This window comes from Macrotis lagotis, chromosome 5 (assembly GCF_037893015.1).
Source record: "Macrotis lagotis isolate mMagLag1 chromosome 5, bilby.v1.9.chrom.fasta, whole genome shotgun sequence".
NCBI classification, from domain to species: Eukaryota; Metazoa; Chordata; class Mammalia; order Peramelemorphia; family Peramelidae; genus Macrotis; species Macrotis lagotis.
Window position 1 is genome coordinate 260,903,446 of NC_133662.1, and position 19,739 is coordinate 260,923,184.

General features: G+C 42.7%; 1 protein-coding gene and 1 long non-coding RNA gene across 3 annotated transcripts in view; one reads left to right on the plus strand and one right to left on the minus strand.

Moving 5' to 3' along the window:
• The window catches only part of LOC141489036 (uncharacterized), a 92,024-nt gene that overhangs the window by 39,769 nt on the left and 32,516 nt on the right, over positions 1–19,739 (plus strand). The gene's annotated exons all lie outside the window — the stretch shown is intronic.
• Positions 3,387–7,718, minus strand: LOC141487981 (5-hydroxytryptamine receptor 3C-like). The gene is made up of 9 exons (XM_074187615.1): positions 7,681–7,718; positions 7,344–7,545; positions 6,928–6,972; positions 6,086–6,195; positions 5,660–5,829; positions 4,849–5,009; positions 4,109–4,313; positions 3,733–3,948; positions 3,387–3,608 (listed from the first exon to the last, which is right to left on the minus strand). The coding sequence occupies exons 1-9, from the start codon at positions 7,716–7,718 to the stop codon at positions 3,403–3,405; spliced, it is 1,353 nt and encodes a 450-aa protein (XP_074043716.1). The 3' UTR covers positions 3,387–3,402.

Consider the following 19,739-nt stretch of genomic DNA (forward strand, 5'->3'; position numbering starts at 1 on the left):
TGTTCAGCTCTGGCCATTCCAACAGGAGCATTTGAAATTCCCCTGGTTCATTGAAAGTCCATTTTTTCCCCTGGAAGAGGACATTCAACCTTGCTGGGTAGTTGATTCTCAGTTGCATTCTAAGCTCTTTTGCCTTCCGGTATATTGTACTCCAAGCCCTACAAAGCTTTTAATGTAGTTGCTGCTAAGTCCTGTGAGATCCTGATTGCAGCTCCACAGTATCTGAATTGTGTCCTTCTGGCTGCTTGTAATATTTTCTCTTTGACCTGGGAGTACTGGAACTTGGCTATAATATTCCTGGGGGTTGGTTTTTTGGGATCTCTTTCTCGGGGAGATCGGTGGATTCTCTCCATTTCTATTTTGCCCTCTGCCTCTAGGATATTGGCAATTTTCCTGTAGTAATTCTTTGAAAATGATGTCAAGGCTCTTTTTCTGATCATGACTTTCAGGTATTCCAATAATTTTTAAAGTATCTTTCCTAAATCTGTTTTCCATATCAGTTGTTTTTTTCAATGAGATGTTTCACACTTAATTTTTCATTCTTTTGGTTTTGAAGTATTGAGTCCTGATTTCCCATAAATTCATCCATCTCCCTGAGTTCTAGTCTTTGTCTCAAGGATTTGTTTTCCTCAGAGAGCTTTCTTATCTCTTTTTCCATCTGGCCAATTCTGCTTTTTAAAGCATTCTTCTCCTCAATAACTTTTTGAACTGCTGTATCCATTTGATCTAAGCTGGTTTTTTAGCATGCTATTTTCTTCAGCATTTTTTTGGATCTCCTTGATTAAGCTGCTGACTTCATTTTCATGTTTTTCCTGCATCTCATTTCTTTTCCCAGTTTTTTTCTAACTCCCTCATTTGATTTTCAAAGTCTTTTTTGAGCTCTGTCATAGCCTGAGCCCAATTTCTGTTTTCCTTGGAGTCTTTAGATGCAGGAGTTTGTGCTTCCTCATCTTCAGACTGAGTGTTTTGATCCTTCTTGGGCTCATAAGCAAAATATTTCTCAATGGTTTTCCTCTTGTTTGTCTGCGTGCTCATTTTCCCAGCCTTAGCATGTTTTGGTGGTGCTTCCTGAGCTTTTGGGACACTCCCACAAGAGTCTCAGTGTGTGAGGCTCTGTCCTCCCTCCTGGTCTGTGAATGACCATATGTGTCCCCCTCTGTCTTGGGGCTGATGTGGAGGGGGTCCCTGCTGCTCTATGGGGGGGCCTAGACTGTGATTAGCATCTGCATGTGTTCAGTGCCCCAGATTCCTGTTCCAGGGACAGAGCTCTGCAGTCTCTCTCTCTTCACTCCCCTCCCTAGGTTCAATGGGCTCATGCCCTGGGGGCTCCTGCTTACTGGCTCCGCTTGCTTCTGTTCCTGGACCTGGGCTGCTGTGGGATCATGTTGCTCACTGTGTGCCCTGAGGGCTGGCTTCACATGCTCACTCTGGCAGAGGTCCCCCGCTGTTCCCTCAAGTTGTGCAGGTGCTCCCTGGGGTGTATGTCAGGAAACTCCTCAGCTGCTGTGAGCCATGGCTTCCAGCGCCCTGGGGCTGCCTCCAGGAGGCTGAAGTTCTTTCCCTCTGGCAGGCCACCCCTTTGGCGGGCTGCCCCTCCAACCCCGGGGAGCAGAGCCTTTCTGCTCTTTTCCAGGTTACCTTGAATAGGAGAACTGCTTCACTGGGTCCCTCTGTGGGTTCTGTTTCTTGAAAATTTAGAGTCCTTAGTTTAGAAGTTTTATGAGAGAGCACCTAAGAGACTATCTGCCCTTGTCACCATCTTGGTTCCGCCCCGGGAGCAAGAGGACAAAACAAATTTTAAAAAATGAAAATAGTCTGCTTTGATCTGTATTCATATTCCTTAGTTCTCTTTCTTTATATGGATAACATTTTCCATCACAAGTCCTTTAGAATTTACTTTAATCATTGTACTACTGAGAAGAGATAAGTCTATCAAAATTGATCATTACACAATGTTGCTGTTACAGTGTATAGATTTTCTCCTGGTTCACTCCCCTTCACTCATCAGTTCATGCAAGTCTTTTTGAGTTTTTCTGAAATCTACTTGCTCATGATTTCTTATGGAGCAAGTATTCCATCACATCACATCCCACAGTTTGTTCAGTCTTTCCCCAATTTATGGGCATCCCTCAATTTCAATTATTTGCTACTACAAAAAGAACTGCTATAAATATTTTTGTACATGAGGCTCTTTCCCCCCCTTTTTATGATCTTTTTAAGATATAGGCCCACATTGGTATTGCTGGATCAAAGGATATGTCCAATTTTGTAACCCTTTGGGCATAGTTCCAAATTGCTCTCCAGAATGATTGTATGAGTTCACAACTTTACCAACAGTGCATAAATGTCCCAGTTTTCCAACATCCCTTCAGCATTTATCATTTTCCTATTTTGTCATTTGGCCAATCTGATAGGTATGAGGTGGTACCTCAGAGTTCTTTTAATTTTCATTTCTCTGATTAATGATGATATAGAGCAATTTTTCTTATGACTATAGATAGCTTTAATTTCTTCATCTGAAAAATACCTGTTCATATCGTTTGACTCGTTATCAATTGAGAAATGACTTGTATTCTTATGTTTGATTCAGTTCTCTATATATTTCAGAAACACTAGCTGTAAAAATTGTTTCCAGATTTCTGTTTTCCTTCAAATCTTGGTTGCATTGGTTTTATTTGTGCAAAAGCTTTCTGATTTGATATAATCAAATTTATACACTTTACATTTTACAATGCTCATTATCCATTGTTTGATCATAATCTCTCCCCTCTCTATAAAAGTGACAGATAAGCTGTTCCTTGTTTTCCTATAAAATTCTATTTCTAACTCAGAAGTAGATGCTAAGAGTCTTTAAAAAGACAAACTAGTGATTCTTATCTGTCTGAAATAATGGAGCTTTGACTGATTCAAGAATTATCTTTACCCGTAATATAATATCCAAAAGAGAAAATATTCCTTACAAAGGAATTAATTAAGTCAATTCAATTACAGAGCAGCTGAGTCAGTGGACTGAAGGAAAATATAGTAGGTCAGGGTAGCTAGGTGGGCAGTGGATAGAGCACTAACCTTGGAGTCAGGAGGATCTGAATTCAAATTCAGCCTTAGACACTTAATCATTCCTTAGCTATGTGACCTTGGGCAAGTCACTTAACTCCATTGCCTTAAATAAATAAATAAATAATAAATTTTGAAATATGGGAGGTCAGAAGGAAAGACTCAGTTTGAAGTGGGGGGGGAGCTGAAGTTGACTGGAAAGAAGGGATGAAGTTTTGTCTCTTGTAACAGGGATGCGGGAAGTCTCTGGAGCTCAGGCAAAAGGATGAGTTCTAGGAGTCCACAAAGGCAGGGAGAGTTGAAAGCTAGTGTTGGAATATGCTGATGGGGGGAAAGGGGAGCATATCTCTAGTTGATCCAGAGGACAGTGACTGTGATGAGAGAGGTTGCCATGAATATCAAGTAGATCCAGAAGAGCAGAGAATCTAGAACAAGGCTGAATTTAACCCAAATGTCTACTTTTTGCTGATGTTCCAGCTGGGTCCATGGGGAATGTGGGTCTCCATTCAACCAAGATTTAGCTGAACCTGCCTTCACTCTTGGCTCCTTCAGGTCTGTTAGAGAAGAGGAAGCCTAATATTGGAATGGACACCATATCTGAGAAGTGACTAGAATTGGGAAAGTAGAGGTATTAGGAATTTGGAACAAGAGAGACAAGGTGGTATTGACAGTACTTACCAGACAGGTGGATGGGATTGGGGTCAGGACTCTCATTCTCCTTTTGGGACCTCTCATTGTAGCAGTTTGTTGCTTGGAGATAATGCAGCAGCAGTGAATGGAGCCAATGGGGCATAAGTGGGGGCTCTGTAGTAACCAGATTCAGAAGGTAGGTGAGGAAGATAGTCTCCAGCAGGCTGACCACCATCAGGGACAGGCACAGAGCAAAGTAGACACCTGAGGATTATATGGAGAAGGGGTCTCAGTAGGTCAGTCCTCCTGTGGCCTCTTTCCCTAATCCTATAATATTACTTGTTCCCAGGATCCCTTGCACCCCAGATTCTCCCATTCTTTTCCTCCTCTCCCTTCTTCCTTTCCATAGTGGAGGGAGTCATACTGATGAGTGGCGTGCCACTGTTTGGCAGTAAATCATTCATCATGAGCAGGAAGACAGTAAATCCAAGTAGCAAGGTCATCTTAAACGGGGCCCGGTTGCCACTTTCAACTGGCAGGAAGAAGCTGAGGGCATCAATCGCTATCAGAAATCCACTAGGCACCAGAAGATTTATGATGTAGAGTCTGGGTCTGCGCTGGATGGCCACCTAGAGAAGGGGAAGAAGGAGGAAAGGGGAAATTAAGAGGAAGCTGTTCTTGATATGAAGAATGGTGATTTTTTTCCAAAGACTTCTCTCCTTTTTTGGCCAGAATCCAATGAGAATATTGCCCCAAATTGAATGGAACACAACATATGGCCAGCCCCCAGAAGCTGTCTCCATGTGCCCAAGGGTTTCAGGCTATGCCTAGTGGACCTGGGAAGGGGTCAAAGACTGGTGTCCTAGGGTAAGGCAGACTGAGATGCCTTTGATGGGAAGGAATCTCGTTTTAGGTATGAAGCAAAAAGAAATCCTAATTGAAGGCTTCTGGGACTTGAGGGGCTGGTTCAACTTTTAAGTCCCTTGAGGGCAAAGACTTTCACTTTTGTCTCTGTACCCTCAGCACCTAGCATGTTGACTGGCACCATGTGCTTATATATACTTGTGGGTTGATCATTAAAGAGATGAGGGTTTGGTAAAGATTTCTGGCAAGGGTGGGATTTGGGTGTTTGTAAGGTCCCAAAGTCAGATCCTCCAGGCTCACATAGAACATGATCTGGTCGTAAAGGCTGGATCCCACTGCCAACTTTGGAGATGATTTGCTGATGCCCAGCAACCGCCACTCCCCTTGGGTCTGGATGAGATGTTGGGAAGTGTCTACTATCTCCCACACGTCCTTGTCCATGCCCAGCAGCATGTCATTCACTGCAGAGGAGAACCAACTCATTCAGTTTCCCACTTCACCACTTCTCTCTGGTCTAGCTTCTCCCTTTTTTTCCCTCAAGCAGGAAACTTGAAAAACTTTTTTGACAAATCTTTGCTCTTCTTCCTTCTAAATCTCTTTTCCCACCCATCCAATCTACTCATCCTTTGCCTAGGGTTTTGTCATTAGAATTTAAAAAAATTTTTTTTTCAAATAATTAACTTGATGGTCAGTCACTTTCTCTTTCTCCTACCCTTCCTCCTACAAACATACAATAGAAAACAAGAAAAACAACCTATATATTAAATATGACTCACCAAGCTAAAGAAATCCCCACATTGGTCATATCCAAAAAAGTAGGTCTCAATCTGTACCTTAAGTCCATTCCTTTTCAGTCAATAGGTGGGTAACATTTATCAGTGCTTTTGTCCAACCTCGTTCTTGCTGCCTACTACTCTCCAGGTCTTCCCTCTTGAGAATGTAAAATCTTTGCAGGCAAGTAATGTCTTTACCTTTATTTTTACATCCTTAGTACTGAACATTATTTGGTAAATAGGTGTGTTTTTCATTCATTCATTCATTCATTTCCCTTCACTTCCTCTACCCTGATTCAGTCAACTTGATTCAGATGGCAGTCCTGACTCTAGCTCACCTGTGTAGTGGAAAGAGCTGAAGGTCAAGGTGCAGTTCTGCTGGTCGAAGGGGAAGTAAAAGATGTCCAGGTTACAGATGCTGGTCACCCTCATCGGTTTCTTATATTTGATGTGACCTTTATTATTCACGTATGCCAGGAGATCTGATGGAGTCTGATCAACATCCATACTGTATGAATAAAGTAGTCAATGGCTTGTTCTTCAATTTCTCTAATGCAGACTAATCCCATTCCTTTGGTGCCCATCTCTGTTAGTGTCTCACCCTTATCTCCCCAGCACTTTACTGTAGACTAGGATTGGAGAAAGTGAGCTCACCATAAGTTATCCTCTTATGTATGTGTAGATTTTTATGGTTGCCCCAATGGATTGGTTTTGCTTTACCTGGGGATAGTTTCCTTCTTGCTTTCCCCATTTCTGGTACTCACAACTCTACGATGAAAATGTCTGGAAGCCAGAGATTCTCTGCTGCTACAGTGAGCTCTGTGATTCCTCCACACTCCTCTGGATTCCAACTGATGAATGGGTTGTCCCAGTACTAAAACCCCAGGCAATGTAGAAACAGGCATTGAAGAGTGGCTGGAGCCCAAGGTTAGTCTTGGAAAATAGCTTCTCCCTTTTTTTTCCCCACTTTACACTTACAATTAGAATCAGAATTTTAAGGAATAGACAGGACTTTAGAAATCATTAGATCCCTCTGGTGCCACAGGACCTTAGGAACCAGTGAATCTAACTCCCTCATGTTTAAAGAAGAACCTGAGTCTGGAAAAGGATATTTGATCTTGTTCAAGTGATCTGCCACCTTGAATTATTGTAAGAGCTGGGTCTAGAAACCCAGGCTGCTGACTCCTAGCTTAGTATTCTTTCCACTAAGCCACTGTTCTCTTCCCCTCATTTACTTCTATTCCTGATGACCAGAGTATTCCCCGTTTCTTTAATGTGACTGTATCTACCTTCCCTTGATCCCTCAATGACCTTTATCATAGAAAACCTCAAAGTACTATATGTTACATGTGAGCCTCATCTTAGCTTGATGTTCCAGAGCTATGATATTATTCTCATTGTGGGACTTTCTGTCATTTTGATGATCCTGCTCTCCCTGTAAGGTTTCCATCACTGCCTTGCTAGCTGCTCAGAAACCTTGTGGCCTCAGATCTGAGCAGATTTGTCTGATCTCCAGGACACTGATAACAATAGAAAATGTGATTTGCTTAGAAAAAGCAAAAGAAATTGAGAAGAGAGGGGACCATGGGAAGGGAGGGGATCTCACCAACTCGAGCCAGATGAATGATGTAAGGAGCTGAATCTGAGCATTCTGCCAAAAGAAGATTAAGTCAGTAAGATCATGTCTAACCATTCTTCCCCATGCCCATCCCAGGTTATCTTTGGAATGATTTTGATTTTCACTGATTAACCAGGAGAAAAATGTAGATTCAAACAACCAAGTCATGGGAAAGAGAGAGAAGATTAGGAAGAGTAAGCTGACCATGGAGTAGAAAGTGATTGGGGGAGGATTTCTGATAAGTTCAAATAGAGAAAAATTTTTATTTGCTATAGGTATAACACTTGTCCCTAAGTTTCAGGAAAATCCCTCTAATAATGGGATCTAGTAGGTCAAACATCGATCAAACTAATTTTAGATGAGGGGGGCAAGAGGGAAGTTAGGTTAAAGGGTCCAGTACTCACCACTTCCAGAATGGCAGATAAGGTGAAGGAGATATTGACCCTGGTGGGGACACTAAAATTGACAACTGGTTGGAAGGCCTTTCTATCAAATACTGACTGAAAAGCAGTGTAGTTCAGTCCATGTACATCAAACCCTGAACAGTTGATGGTGAAAGAATTGCTATTTTGTGTGAAGGTAGAACCTGAAAGATTAAAGATATTACTTTATACACAAGAAGAGTGCTAGGTACTTGGGTCCCTCCTATTCAAGGCCATGAATCTCCAGCACTAGAAATTGAATACTCTGACATCTTTTATTAGACGATGGGGACAGTCACCCTGAAAGGCAGATAGATACCTGTGCAGGGAAGACAAAAGAGACATACTGTTGTCCATAGTTATTGATTACTCTTCAGATTCTAAAGGTGTTAGAACATTGTCCTAATGCTGCTAATTGATGAAGGTGTGTTAGGAAGTCAGTGTGGGGGTCTTTATGAGGAATTGTAGAGTCCCAGTGTTCCAAAAGATGGAAGGTTAGTATTTGGTTTGTGGTGTGACTGTGTGGAGGAGGTGATTGCATGAAAGAGGCAAGTATGTTAGCATGCATAGGCCACCCTCAAGAACATTTGAGGATTCATTCGAGGGCTGGAGGTGAGTTGTCTAGACCTGATTCTGCATTCATAGTGGTTGAATTCAGTAGTTGTATAATGAAGACAATGGGAGGTGGCATCAGAGGTGCCAATTGCCATGGAGAGATAGGAGGACAGTGATGTAACTTTGGTGAGATGGTAAGATAATGAAATAGTAGTTCTCAGTTTCCAGTCATTTCTGTCCTGCAAAAGAGAATGTCCATGGGGATGCAAATGAACCTAGAGCCAGAACATATTGTTATATTTGAATGGGTACGTGACCTCTTCCTACCTGGATGAAAGCACGTGAGATTGGCTGGTAGGCAAATGGCGGAAGGTACTGTGGTCTGTATTCAGACCTTACTTCCCCTGGGGTTCCTGCCTCTATGTAAAATTTAACAACATGCAAAATCAGTCATAAGCTGGTGACAGCCCCTGAACTCTACCTTTGCTTCCTTCCTTCCCTTCTCTCCAGCTTCCCAAGTCTGTCAGCTTATTCCTCTACTGCTCTATTATTCCCTGACCCTTCTCTCCAAGTCAAAGAAGAACCCACTCTCTCCCTTTAGGACAACTTCATTTTTTTTAATTCCCAGCCAGGCTACCACCAGTTCACTACCACCCACTCTTAGCCCCACTTGGCCATGGGACCTCAGAGACCATCCAGTTCAACCTCCATTTTGTACCCAGAGAAGTTGGAGACCCAAGGTCATATGGGGAGTGAGAACCCTGGTTCTCTGCCTCCACATCCACTCGTTTTTCTTGGTTCCACCATTGCTCTGTCTGTCCTTTGGGACCAAGCAGAACAAGCCATATGACAGTCACATGATAGCACTTTAAATCTATTTTAACAAACATTCATTAGGAATGAGTAGACCACTGTTAACAGAGGACACAAAGGCAGAAACAGCCCTGCCCTCCAGGAGTTTACATCCTGAGGGGACACAGTAAGTATATGAGTAAATAAATGCAAAACCATTGTAGTGATATGAAATAATTAAGAGACAACAGACAGAGACAGGAACATTGAGAGAGAGAGCATTGAAGGAGAGAAAGAGAGGGAGAGGAAGAGAAACAGACAAAAAAGAGATAAAGAGGGAAGAGAGTTTGCTAATAATTTATTAGCAATGTTTATGCAAAGGCCAAGTTAGAAAAAGTATCTTGGATGAGGTGGTAGTAAAACAGCTAGCAAAGTAATGGATAGAAACTGGACCTGGAGTCAGGAAGATCTGAGTTCAAATTTGACATCAGACTTTGTGACCCTGGGCAATTCACTTGATCTATGATTGCTTGACAAAAGGATCCACTTGAGAAGAAAATGACAAACCACTCTGGTATCTTTGCCAAGAAAGCCCCATGGACAGTTAGTCCACAGGGTCACAAAAAATGGGACATAATTAATTGACTGAACAACAACCAATGAGATGGCAGCTTGAGCTGTGCTTTGAGGGAAACTAGAGATTCTACAAGGAAAAAGGGAATTCTAGACATGGGAGGAATGTTAAAGGTCACCACTTTCATTTTATAGATGAGTCAACTGAGGGTATTATGCTTTTCCTAAGACTACACATTAAGTGGCCTTCTGGTCTTCAGGCTGAAAAGTCAACATTCTTTCTACTGCATCACAAAAGTCTCCATTTAAATTCATTAAATTCATTAATTTCATTAAATTCCAGTCCCCCCCCCAACATAATCTTTTTATTGCATAGAAGGCATTCCAGTTCAACACAAGTTCAGTCTCCTTCTTCCAGAACTGTCTTATCACCAGTACTCTCCCACATCCATGTATCCCCATCCTTTAAAAAAAACAAATCCTCACCCAATAACTCTCTTCCTTTTCTTGGCTTAGTAAGAGCCATCTACTTTCTATACTCCACTTCTTCTCTTTTACTGGATTCTAACCCCCTGAAATCTGATTTCAAACCTCATAATGCAACTGAAACTGCTCTCTTCAAAGTTACAAACACTTTCTTTTTAGTTGCCAACACAAATGGCCTTTTCTCAATCCTTATCCTCCTTGACCTCTCTTGTAGACTTCACCACTGATTTGTTTGTTAAGTTCTGTTCTGCCCCACTATGAATTAAGACTCAGTCTCGGGAATGCAGGCTTGGGAAAGAAATAGAGATTTATTAAAAGAAGTTACAGCATATTAATAAAGTAAAAGGAAAGTTAAAGAGTTTAAAGAGAAGACCATGTGGATTGTTGGTTGAATTGGCCAGGCCGGCTGGCTAGGATTCAGTAGGAGACTGGAAGGTAAAAAGGGAATCAGCCCCTCCCTCTGATCTCAAATTCTCTCCCAGAGTCCATGGGAAGGGGTGGTGACCTGGGAATGACCCAAGTCCCTCACTGGAGATTTTGCCTCTTGGGGAGGGGTCTCTTTTGGGTGGTCTTCCAGGACCTGTGCTGCCTGGCTGCCCCACCAAAAAAAAAAAACACCAGTGTAATCCAAACCTGGTTGAAGGTCAGGCCCTCAGGTGTGGAAGGAAGAAGGAAAAGTCCCTTTAGAATGCAAACAAAAGATTTACAAAATTTGTCTCCAACTGATCTCATCACTCCTGTGCCTAGGTTCCTCTGCATCACTATGATTTCCCCTCTTCTCCTAGATACTCTCTGTTTTAGATTTCAGGATACTGCTTTCTCCTAGTTTTGTTCCTACTTGACTCTTTCTCAGGGTCCTTTGCTATATCTTTTTTCTAAGTATGCTCCCTCATCACAGCCATGGTTTTGATGTCATCCAAAGCTTCTCCTCTCTTTTCTCTCCATGCTATTTCACTAAGTGATCTCATTATTTCATGGCTTTCACTTATCATTTCTGTCCTGATAATTCTCAGATCTTTTTATCTAGCCCTAACCTCTCTCCTTACATCCAGTCTTGCATCTCCAACTATCTTTTGAATATTTCAAATTGAATATACTGTAGACATCTCAAACATAACCAATCTTAATCAGAGTAAATTGGTTTACTCTTAAACCAATCCTCAACATTCCCTCCTCTCCCACCTCCCATCCCCATCACTGTTGTGGCCTTTTCTAGGTCAGTTTTCCAGGCTAACAATCAGGGTGTCCTAGATTCCTCGCTCGTACTCACTACTCCATCTAAGCAATCCTTTGCCAAGTTTTGTTGTTTTCCCCTTAGCAACATATTTGATCAATGCTTGACTCCTACCATCTCTTGCCTGTATTCTTGCACAAGCCTCCTAACTGGTCTCCTTTACTCAAATCTTTCCCTATTCCAGTCCATCCTCCATCCTAAAGCATGAGTCTGACCATGCACAGCCATACTCAGGAAATTCCAATGACTCCCTGTTACTGTGAGGATCACACATAAAATCTTGGTTGGCTTTTAAAGCTCTTTTTTTTTGGCAAGGCAATGGGGTTAAGTGACTTACCCAAGGTCACACAGCTAAGTAATTATTAAGAGTCTGAGGTCAGATTTGAACTCAGTCCTCCTGACTCCAGGGCTGAACCATCTAGCTGCTCCCTTTTAAAGTGCCTCTCAACCTTTCCTGGCTTCTTACATTTTAACCTTTCTGTGGTCTATGATCCAATAACATGTGTTCCCCACATATGACCTTTCAATTCCCAACTCCCCCTCTTCTCCACCTGTTTTCTAGCTCTGGACTGATTTCTTTCCTCTGGGCTTTCCTGACTTCTGTTAAGAGTAATGGGGGGGGGGGTCAGCAGCCAAATGGTGCAGTGAATTAGATCACTGACCTTGGAGTCAGGAGTACTTGAATTCAAATACGACCTCGTACACTTATTAATTACTTAGCTGTGTGACCTTGGGTAAGTCACTTAACCCCATTGCCTTGCAAAAACCCCACAGATTTTACCTTTTGCCTGAGGTCTTTTCCTGATCTGGCCCCTTGCTAGTGACATCCCTTTAGATTGGAAGCTCTTTGAAGGCAGGGACCCCCCAGTGGGATGTAAGAGTACCTAAATGCTTGCTGATTGACCCTTAGAATTAGGCTGTAAGGGTATCTAGGACAAGTTAGTGTGAGAATAGACATTGTATTAGACATTGAGAGAGGATAGGTGTGTATAAACAAAAAGATGCAAGGGGAGAGGTGCCTAACTGAAAAAAGAACTGAGTAAGCCAGTGTCCATGTGGGCAAGAGAGCCAGAGGAGAATTAGAAGAATAAAAGCTACATGATTGCACAGATATAGCCTATGTCAAATTGCTCTCCATCTTCAGGCAGGGAGGGAGTAAAATTGGAACTCAAAATTTTTTTAACACATTAATGTAAAAAAAGAAAATCCCTTATATAGCATTTTAAAGTGTTCAATTACTTTACAAATATCTAATTTGATCTTCCTGACCACCCTGGGTGGGGGGTGCTATTATTATTCACATCTTACAGGTGAGGAAACAGAGGCACACTAAAGTGAAGTGATCTGTTTAGAGTCACACAGCTAGTAAGTGTCTGAGGTTGGATTTGAACTCGTCTTCCTGTCTCCAGGTCCAGGGCTCTGCCCACTAAGCCACAGCTGTCTCCCTTCTCCTGACCTGACCCTTCCTTCCCTGCCATTAGTTAGTGGGTAGTTGGTTTATAGAATAAGAAGCAAGAAGGCCTGGTAAAGAATAGGCTGGAGGCTTGAGTTGCAACCTTTCTCACACTTCCTACTTCTATGACTGAGAGGGAATGGTGGTATATGGTGATGGTGAAAGAATGCCAGCTATGAAGGGTGAGGGACCGAGTTTGAATCATACTTCTAGCACTTGCTTGTTGTATGAACTTAGACAAGTCTCTGATTCTCTCTGTGCCTCAGTTTCTTTATCTGTAAAATAAAGGGACCAGGCTAGATGGCCTCTGAGGTCTTTTCTTTCTCTGGATTTCTGATTCCAAATTCATCCAGTTTTTCCTTGAAGGAAGCTACCCCGAAAGATGCCACCACTTGTGTAAGCAATATAACCAAGTCTTAACTTCCTCCTTTGTAAAATGGACATGATTATATTTTTACTTCCTCCCTCCCAGAGTGACTGTGAGAAAAGTGTTTTAAAATCCTTAGAGCCTTGTAGAAGATCTGTTATCATTAGCAGTCTATATTTTCTTCAGAGGGAAGTTGAGGCCCAGGCATCAATTCACTGTGGAAAAAATGTCATGCCAATTCTAAGTATGCTCCTTGGCCTGGGGGCTGAGGGAGCTTCCCAGGTGACCCCAGAAGCTCCTCCTGAGCTATAACAATGAGAATATTGGCACTCGAATTAGAGAACTTGGGCTCAAATCCTCCCTTTGATTCTTACTATCTGTATGACTTTGGGCAAGTGCTTCATCTTGGCGAACCTTGGCTCCCTTACCTGGAAGATGTGAGAGTTGGATTATAGAATCTCTCAGGTCCTCCCAGCTCAAGTTCTAAGATCTGATGACCCTATGAACTTAACCTCCCTTGACCTCAGTTTCCTCGTCTGTAAAATGAGCAGACTGGCAGTCCTTTTCATTTCTAAATCTATGATCCTATGTCATATACTTGTCCCCCAACTTACCTTGAAGCAAAAGTCTGAGAATGAGGCCCAGAAGCCATCCCTCTTGGTGGGGCCAGTCTCCTTTCATCTTTAGTTTCTTGACTTATCTGGGGACTCAGCCAGAGCTCAAGAAGTCCCGGGGTTAAAGGAAAAGAGGCCACACCTTGAGTTCCAATTTTGAATATTGCTGGTTTCAGGTGACCACTCCCTAGCGAATGACCATAGTGGCCGGAGAAGGTCATGGAAAGAAGGTCCAACCTTGTCCCCACCTTGGACTGCAGCACTGGCTCTCCTCCAAGATGGAGGGGAGTTTGGGCCAACACTGGCCCAGTTGGATTTCTGTCTGGCAGACCTGAATGATCATTGGAACAGGGAAAAGTCTTAATTTATTGTGACCCTTAGCAACTGTTCTTGTGGTGGGAAGGTAAGGAAGAACTGTCTAAAGTTCTCTGGCAGGGGCAGCTAGGCAGCACAGTGGAAATAGTACCAGCTCTGAAGTCAGGAGGACCTGAGTTCAAATCCAGATAAAACATTTATTTATTTATTTATTTTTAGGTTTTTGCAAGGTGAATGGGGTTAAGTGGCTTGCCCAAGGCCACACAGCTAGGTAATTATTAAGTGTCTGAGACCAGATTTGAACCCAGGTACTCCTGACTCCAGGGCCAGTGCTTTATCCACTACACCACCTAGCCGCCCCTAGCTCAAACATTTAGTAATTACCTAGCTGTGTGACCTTGGGCAAGTCACTTAACCCCATTGCTTTACAAAAACAAACAAGCAATAAAGTTCCCCTGGTAGAGGATCCCACAATCTCAAGAGAGGTCACTACATGGATTGGTTTGATTTTAAACATACACAGATATATTTTATAGGAATCACTGCAAGAAATTATTTTAGTTGCTTGATAGGACTTTTGACATTCATAGAAACTGTGTCAGTATTTAAATCTATCCATGACCTTGAGTCCCCCTGGCTCTCTACAGTCTCTCAAATAATACAGATGGTGACTCAGAAATCATGCCTCCAGCACTTTTAAGACACAAGGACATGGTTCACTTGGGCCAGGTCAATTGAATTCCTCAGGGACTATCTCCTTATTTTGAGATTTTGTTTTATTCTTTCTCATCCTTGGCCAAGGAAGCAGAAGCGAAATAAAATTGAGTATATCTATTTTCACTTGACCCCTAGCCTTCAACATCCCATCCATCCAAAGCACTCCGTTCTCTGACCCTTCTTTTTTCCCTAAGGCAAAAATAGGCTCCATTCCTTGCCGGCTGTCCTGTCTGACTTTTGTTCATTCTGACCTAAAGCATTCCTGATAGGATTTTTTATGAAGTTAGACAGGCACGTGTAGAGTCAGGAAGATCTGAGTTCAAATCCTATTCTCATAGGGCCATGGTATGCTTGTGTCCATCCTGGGTAACAGCCTGGTAGATATTTTCCTAGAATCATGGATTTTAGCTTTGAAAGAGACAACCCCCAATCCCCAAAGGGCTCCCCAGCTGACCACTGATCCTCATTGCCAGATTATCTCCCATCTTTTGGCTATTGCAGGAGCCTTCCTATCAGGTTTCCTGGCTAAAGGATCTCCCTGTTCCAATCCCTCTCCTACACAGCTGCCAGAGTGATTTTCTATAAGTTCAAATCTAGCCATGTCAATTAAAAAACAAACCCACAGTTTCAGTGGTTTCCTATTGACTTTGGGATCATGTGACTCCTCTCTTAGGTTTTTAAAGACCTTCACAATTTGCCCTCCACTACTCTTATCTTTCCTGTGTCATTGGACAATATTCCTTTTATCTTTCTTTTTGGTTTGTTTTTGTGGGGCAATGGAGTTAAGTGACTTACCCAAGGTCATTCTGTCAGTAAATGTCTGAGACTAGATTTGGACTCATGAAGATGAGTCTTCCTGACTCCAGGCCCAGGGATCTAGCTACTTCATCACCCAGTCACCCTGCCTAGCATATAATATGCTGAATGGTTGATTGTTATGGATTGTACTCAAGGGTCATCACCATTTTGGTGGCTTTAGAGTTTTTCAATGTCCTTCTTTAAACTGTGGTATCCAAACCACAACATTCTAGTTGTGGTCTTACTGAGATAGAATATAGCAGAACTAGAACATTCTCAGGCAGCTGGGTGACTCAGGGCCCAGAAGTCAGCAGGACCTGAGTTCAAAGAGGGCTTCAGACATTTATTGTCTGTATGACCCTGGGCAAGTCACTTGACCCTGTTGGCCTCAGTTCCCTCATCAGTAAAATGAGTTGGAGAAGGAAATGGTGAACAATTCCAGTATCTTTGACAAGAGGACCCCAAATGGTCTCAGAAAGAGACATGACTGAAGGACTGAACAACAGCATTCTCACTTCAGTAAGCTCTAATTCTCCAGGCGGCCCCAAACCCCATTAGCATCTTTTGGTGGCCCTAGCACCTTGCTGCCTCAGAACTTGCAGTTCACTGAAACCCCCAGATCTTCTTACAGGCAAAATGTCATCAAACTATACCTTCACATCTTTTACTTGTAAATTGATTTTTTAACTCAAATATAATTCTATCAAATTAAATCTTTTTTAGATTTGCCCAATATTTTGGCTTATCTCAATCCTTTTAGATTCTAACCAGAGGTGTGCCGGAGTCAACTTGAACCAACTCTCAAGGGCTAATGGTTGAATTTTCAGTATAAAAATTACATCAACAGGCAAATGCTACCAAGCAAGGCTTGATCTCTTTTTTGTTGTTGTTGATTGTCTAGATTTAAGAAAGTGATAGATAAAACAGTTTAAAAAGTCAAGTGTGGACATTTTTTTTTTGAGAACCAGTAGTGACACATTTATTTGCACACCTTTGACTCAAACTATTTTGTTTGACCTAAACTAGTTTTTAGTATGTTATTCTCTTCAGCATTTTTTGATCTCCTTGACTAAGCTGTTGACTTGGTTGTCATATTTTTATTTTTCCTGCATCTCCCTCATTCCTCTTCCCAATTTTTCCTCTATCTCCCTTACTTGATTTTCAAAATCTTTTTTGAACTCTGAATAGCCTGAGACCAACTTCTATATTTCTTGGAGTATTTTGATGCAGAAGCTGGAAGTTTCTCATCTTCTGATTGTGTGTTTTGGTCTTCCATGGGACCAGGTCCTCTATGGTCAGGTTCTTTTTTTCTGTTTTCTCATTTACCAGCCTGTGCTTGGTTTTGGGGTACTTCTCAAGTTTTTGAGTATTATTAGGACACTCCTACGAGAACCTTAGTTCCTTCTAGGTCTTATGGGAGGCTCTGACTGCTCTCTTGCCTGTGCTTTGATCTGGGGATGATCACAAACACAGCCCTCTGCCCAGGAGTTGTAAAGGAGGTCCCTGCCTTATGGCCATGGGGGGCCCCAGACTGCTACTAGAGTCTGAATATGGAAAAAGCACTAAGGCCTGTTCCAGGGCCAGAGGAGAGACCTCAACAGTCTCCCCCACTCCCTTACCTTCTGTGGGTTAAGCCCTCTGGGAGCAGCTGCTGGGTGGCTCTGCAGGCCTGCTTCCATTTTCTGGGATCTGGACTGTGCTGCCCCACTGGCTCCCACTCACATTGGCAGAGGTTTCCCCATTGATATTCCAAGTTGTGCTTGGTGTTCCCTGGATCCAGAAACTGCTTCTGCTGCTGGGATTTAGCATTTCTTAGGACCCAGGCACCCAGGCTCCCTGCTGGCTATTCCTGGAAGACTGGAGCTCCTTCACTCCAGTGAGATAATCCTGACTATGCTGCCACCCCCTCTTCCCCATGGAATAGAGCTTTCCCAAGATCTTCCAAGTTACCTTGGGCTGGAGAATTGCCTCACTGGAGCTTTCTGTGGGTTCTGTCTCTCGAAAATTTATTTAGAGCCATAATCTTAAGGTTTTGGGAATATTTGGAGAAAGTCCCTAGGAAAGGCTGTTCTCATGCCACCATCTTGGCTCTGCTCTCAAACTATTTTATCCACTATGAGAGAAAGAGAGAGAAGAAGAAGAAGAAAGAAGGAAAAGAAGGAAAAGAAGGAAGAAGGAGGAGGAGAAGAAAGGGGAGAAGGAAGAGGGGGAAGAGGAAGAATAGGAAGAGAGGGAGAGGAAGGGAAGAAAGAGGAGGAAGAGAGGGAGAAAAAGGGGAGGAGGAAGAGGAGGAGGAGAGACAGAGAGAGAGAGAGAGAGAGAGAGAGAGAGAGAAAACACTTTTATAGCATCTTGGGTTGTTCCACTAGATGTCTGGGCAATTAAAGTCCCCTGACTATTACTATTAATATGAAGCCTCGGGGCTAGACCAATTTCCTCTTTCTGGTCAGGTGGTTGGTAAAGTGCCCTAAAATCAAAATTGTACCACTGACCTTGTCTCAAAAGCTTCCCTCCTCTGGTTCCCAGATTTTCTCCTTTTAAAATATCTGATGCTCTACCATACGCTCTTTCCCCCTTCTTATAAATAGGGGACAGGATTTGACTTAAGCCATCAAATGACCCCCATCCACCCTAGAGGAAGTGTAAATTAAACTGGAATATTTGAACATTGTGCTTCCTTGCTATGAAAGCTAGCTTATGCAAGATGGTTAGTGAACAGCATCTGCAGACCAGAATTCCATGGTGAGATGTCAGATTTTCAGAGCCTGGTCAGAGAATCAGATGATCTGTTCAAATACCCTTTGTTTATTCTTTTTTGGGGAGAAGGGAGGGAAGGTCCAGATGAGAACCAGAGAGTTGGATTGAGTGCCTTGCCCAGATTCACAAACAGTAACTGGGAGAACCAGGATCTGACTCAAGTCTGACTCCAAGGTCCTTTGAAGAACTCTGCTTATAAGGAAGTTCTTTTTCTCCCTAACAACAAATCTAAATTTGCCACTTCCACTTTTCACTTATGCTTCTGCCTTCTGGGGTCAAAAGCAGCATGTCCATCTCAGTTCCCTATCACAGTCCCCCAGATACTGGGAGATGCCTCCCTGAGATTCCCCTGAAGTTTTCTCTTTTCTGAAACAGACATTCCTGGTTCATTCAACTGACTCATGTCCAAAGGTATTTTAGACTTCCTTTACCTCCCTGGTTTTTCTCCTCTGGATGTATTTAATCAATATAGCCTATAAAATATGACACCTAAAACAAAACACGATGTTGTGGATAGGATCTGCTCAAAGCAGGACAGCTCCCATTCTCATCCTTGGTCGTCTTCCTGAGACCCTGCCCCATCTCAGTAAATGTTTTTTTTTTTCAGAAAACTATTATTCCCCCTAAAATGTTATCTAAAAGAGTATTGCCATTCTACATCCCCCCCCCCAATAAGAGTGCAGGCATTTTCAAGGGGGCTGTGCTGTCCAAAGATCTTGGTTGCCTCATTAAAAAACAGATAGAAGTTCATCAGGAAGTCCTTGTTTAATTCCCTTTCCCTTGACCTAGTTTATAAAGTCATGGGTTATGAAGGGAGCAGGGCCCAAGAGAGAGTCGAGACAGGAAGTGGCCTTGATGGGTGTGACCTCTGGCAGCAGGGAAGAGGGTCAGCTAAGAATTCAAAAGAGAATTAGCCCTGGTAGTTGGAAGTTGGAGTTGTGGAGAAGGCCTCAGTAGCTTGGCTCAACAACCTGCTCAGCAAAGATGCGTGAGGACCCTTGAAGAAAAGGGAGGACAATAACAGGTCTGCTATGCCTGAGATGTGACTTGCATAACCCATGTGTATGGTCTACATGGCTTTACCTGTCTACCTGTGTGTTCTTTGTAGCTGACACTGAAAAGTCATTGTAGGAGAGAACAGCCTAGCTTCATGGAATAACATTTTGCTTCTATGATGTTATCTTTGCTATTTATATCTATTGGAATCTGGGTGGTTCAGTGGTTAGAGTGCTGAGCCTGGAGCCAAGAAGACTCACCTTCCTGAGTTCAAACCTGGCGTCAGATACTTATTAGCTGTGTGACCTTGGCAGGTCATGTCACCCTGTTTATCTCAGTTTCCTTATATGCCAAATGAGCTGGAGAAGGAAATGGCAAACAGTTCCAGTATCTCTGCCAAGAAAACCCCAAATGAGGTCAAATAGGCATAGACAATACTGGAATAACAATAACAAAATTTTATCAGCTGACTACAAAAATACCAGAGATGGGGCAGAGGGAGATTATGAGCTATATAGTTTTAAGATTCAAGACCCAGAATACCTGGGAGTCCTTGCTCTGGAGAACCAACCTATGTGTATAGGATTAGGGGGATGTCTTCAGGAGGGGAACTGGGGAGAAACCTACAATACCATAGCCAGTAGAAGAAATGTGGCAAGCCCAAATAGAATCCACCACTTGCTGAGGTAGATTTGGTTTTCTTTTTAATGTGTATAGGTAA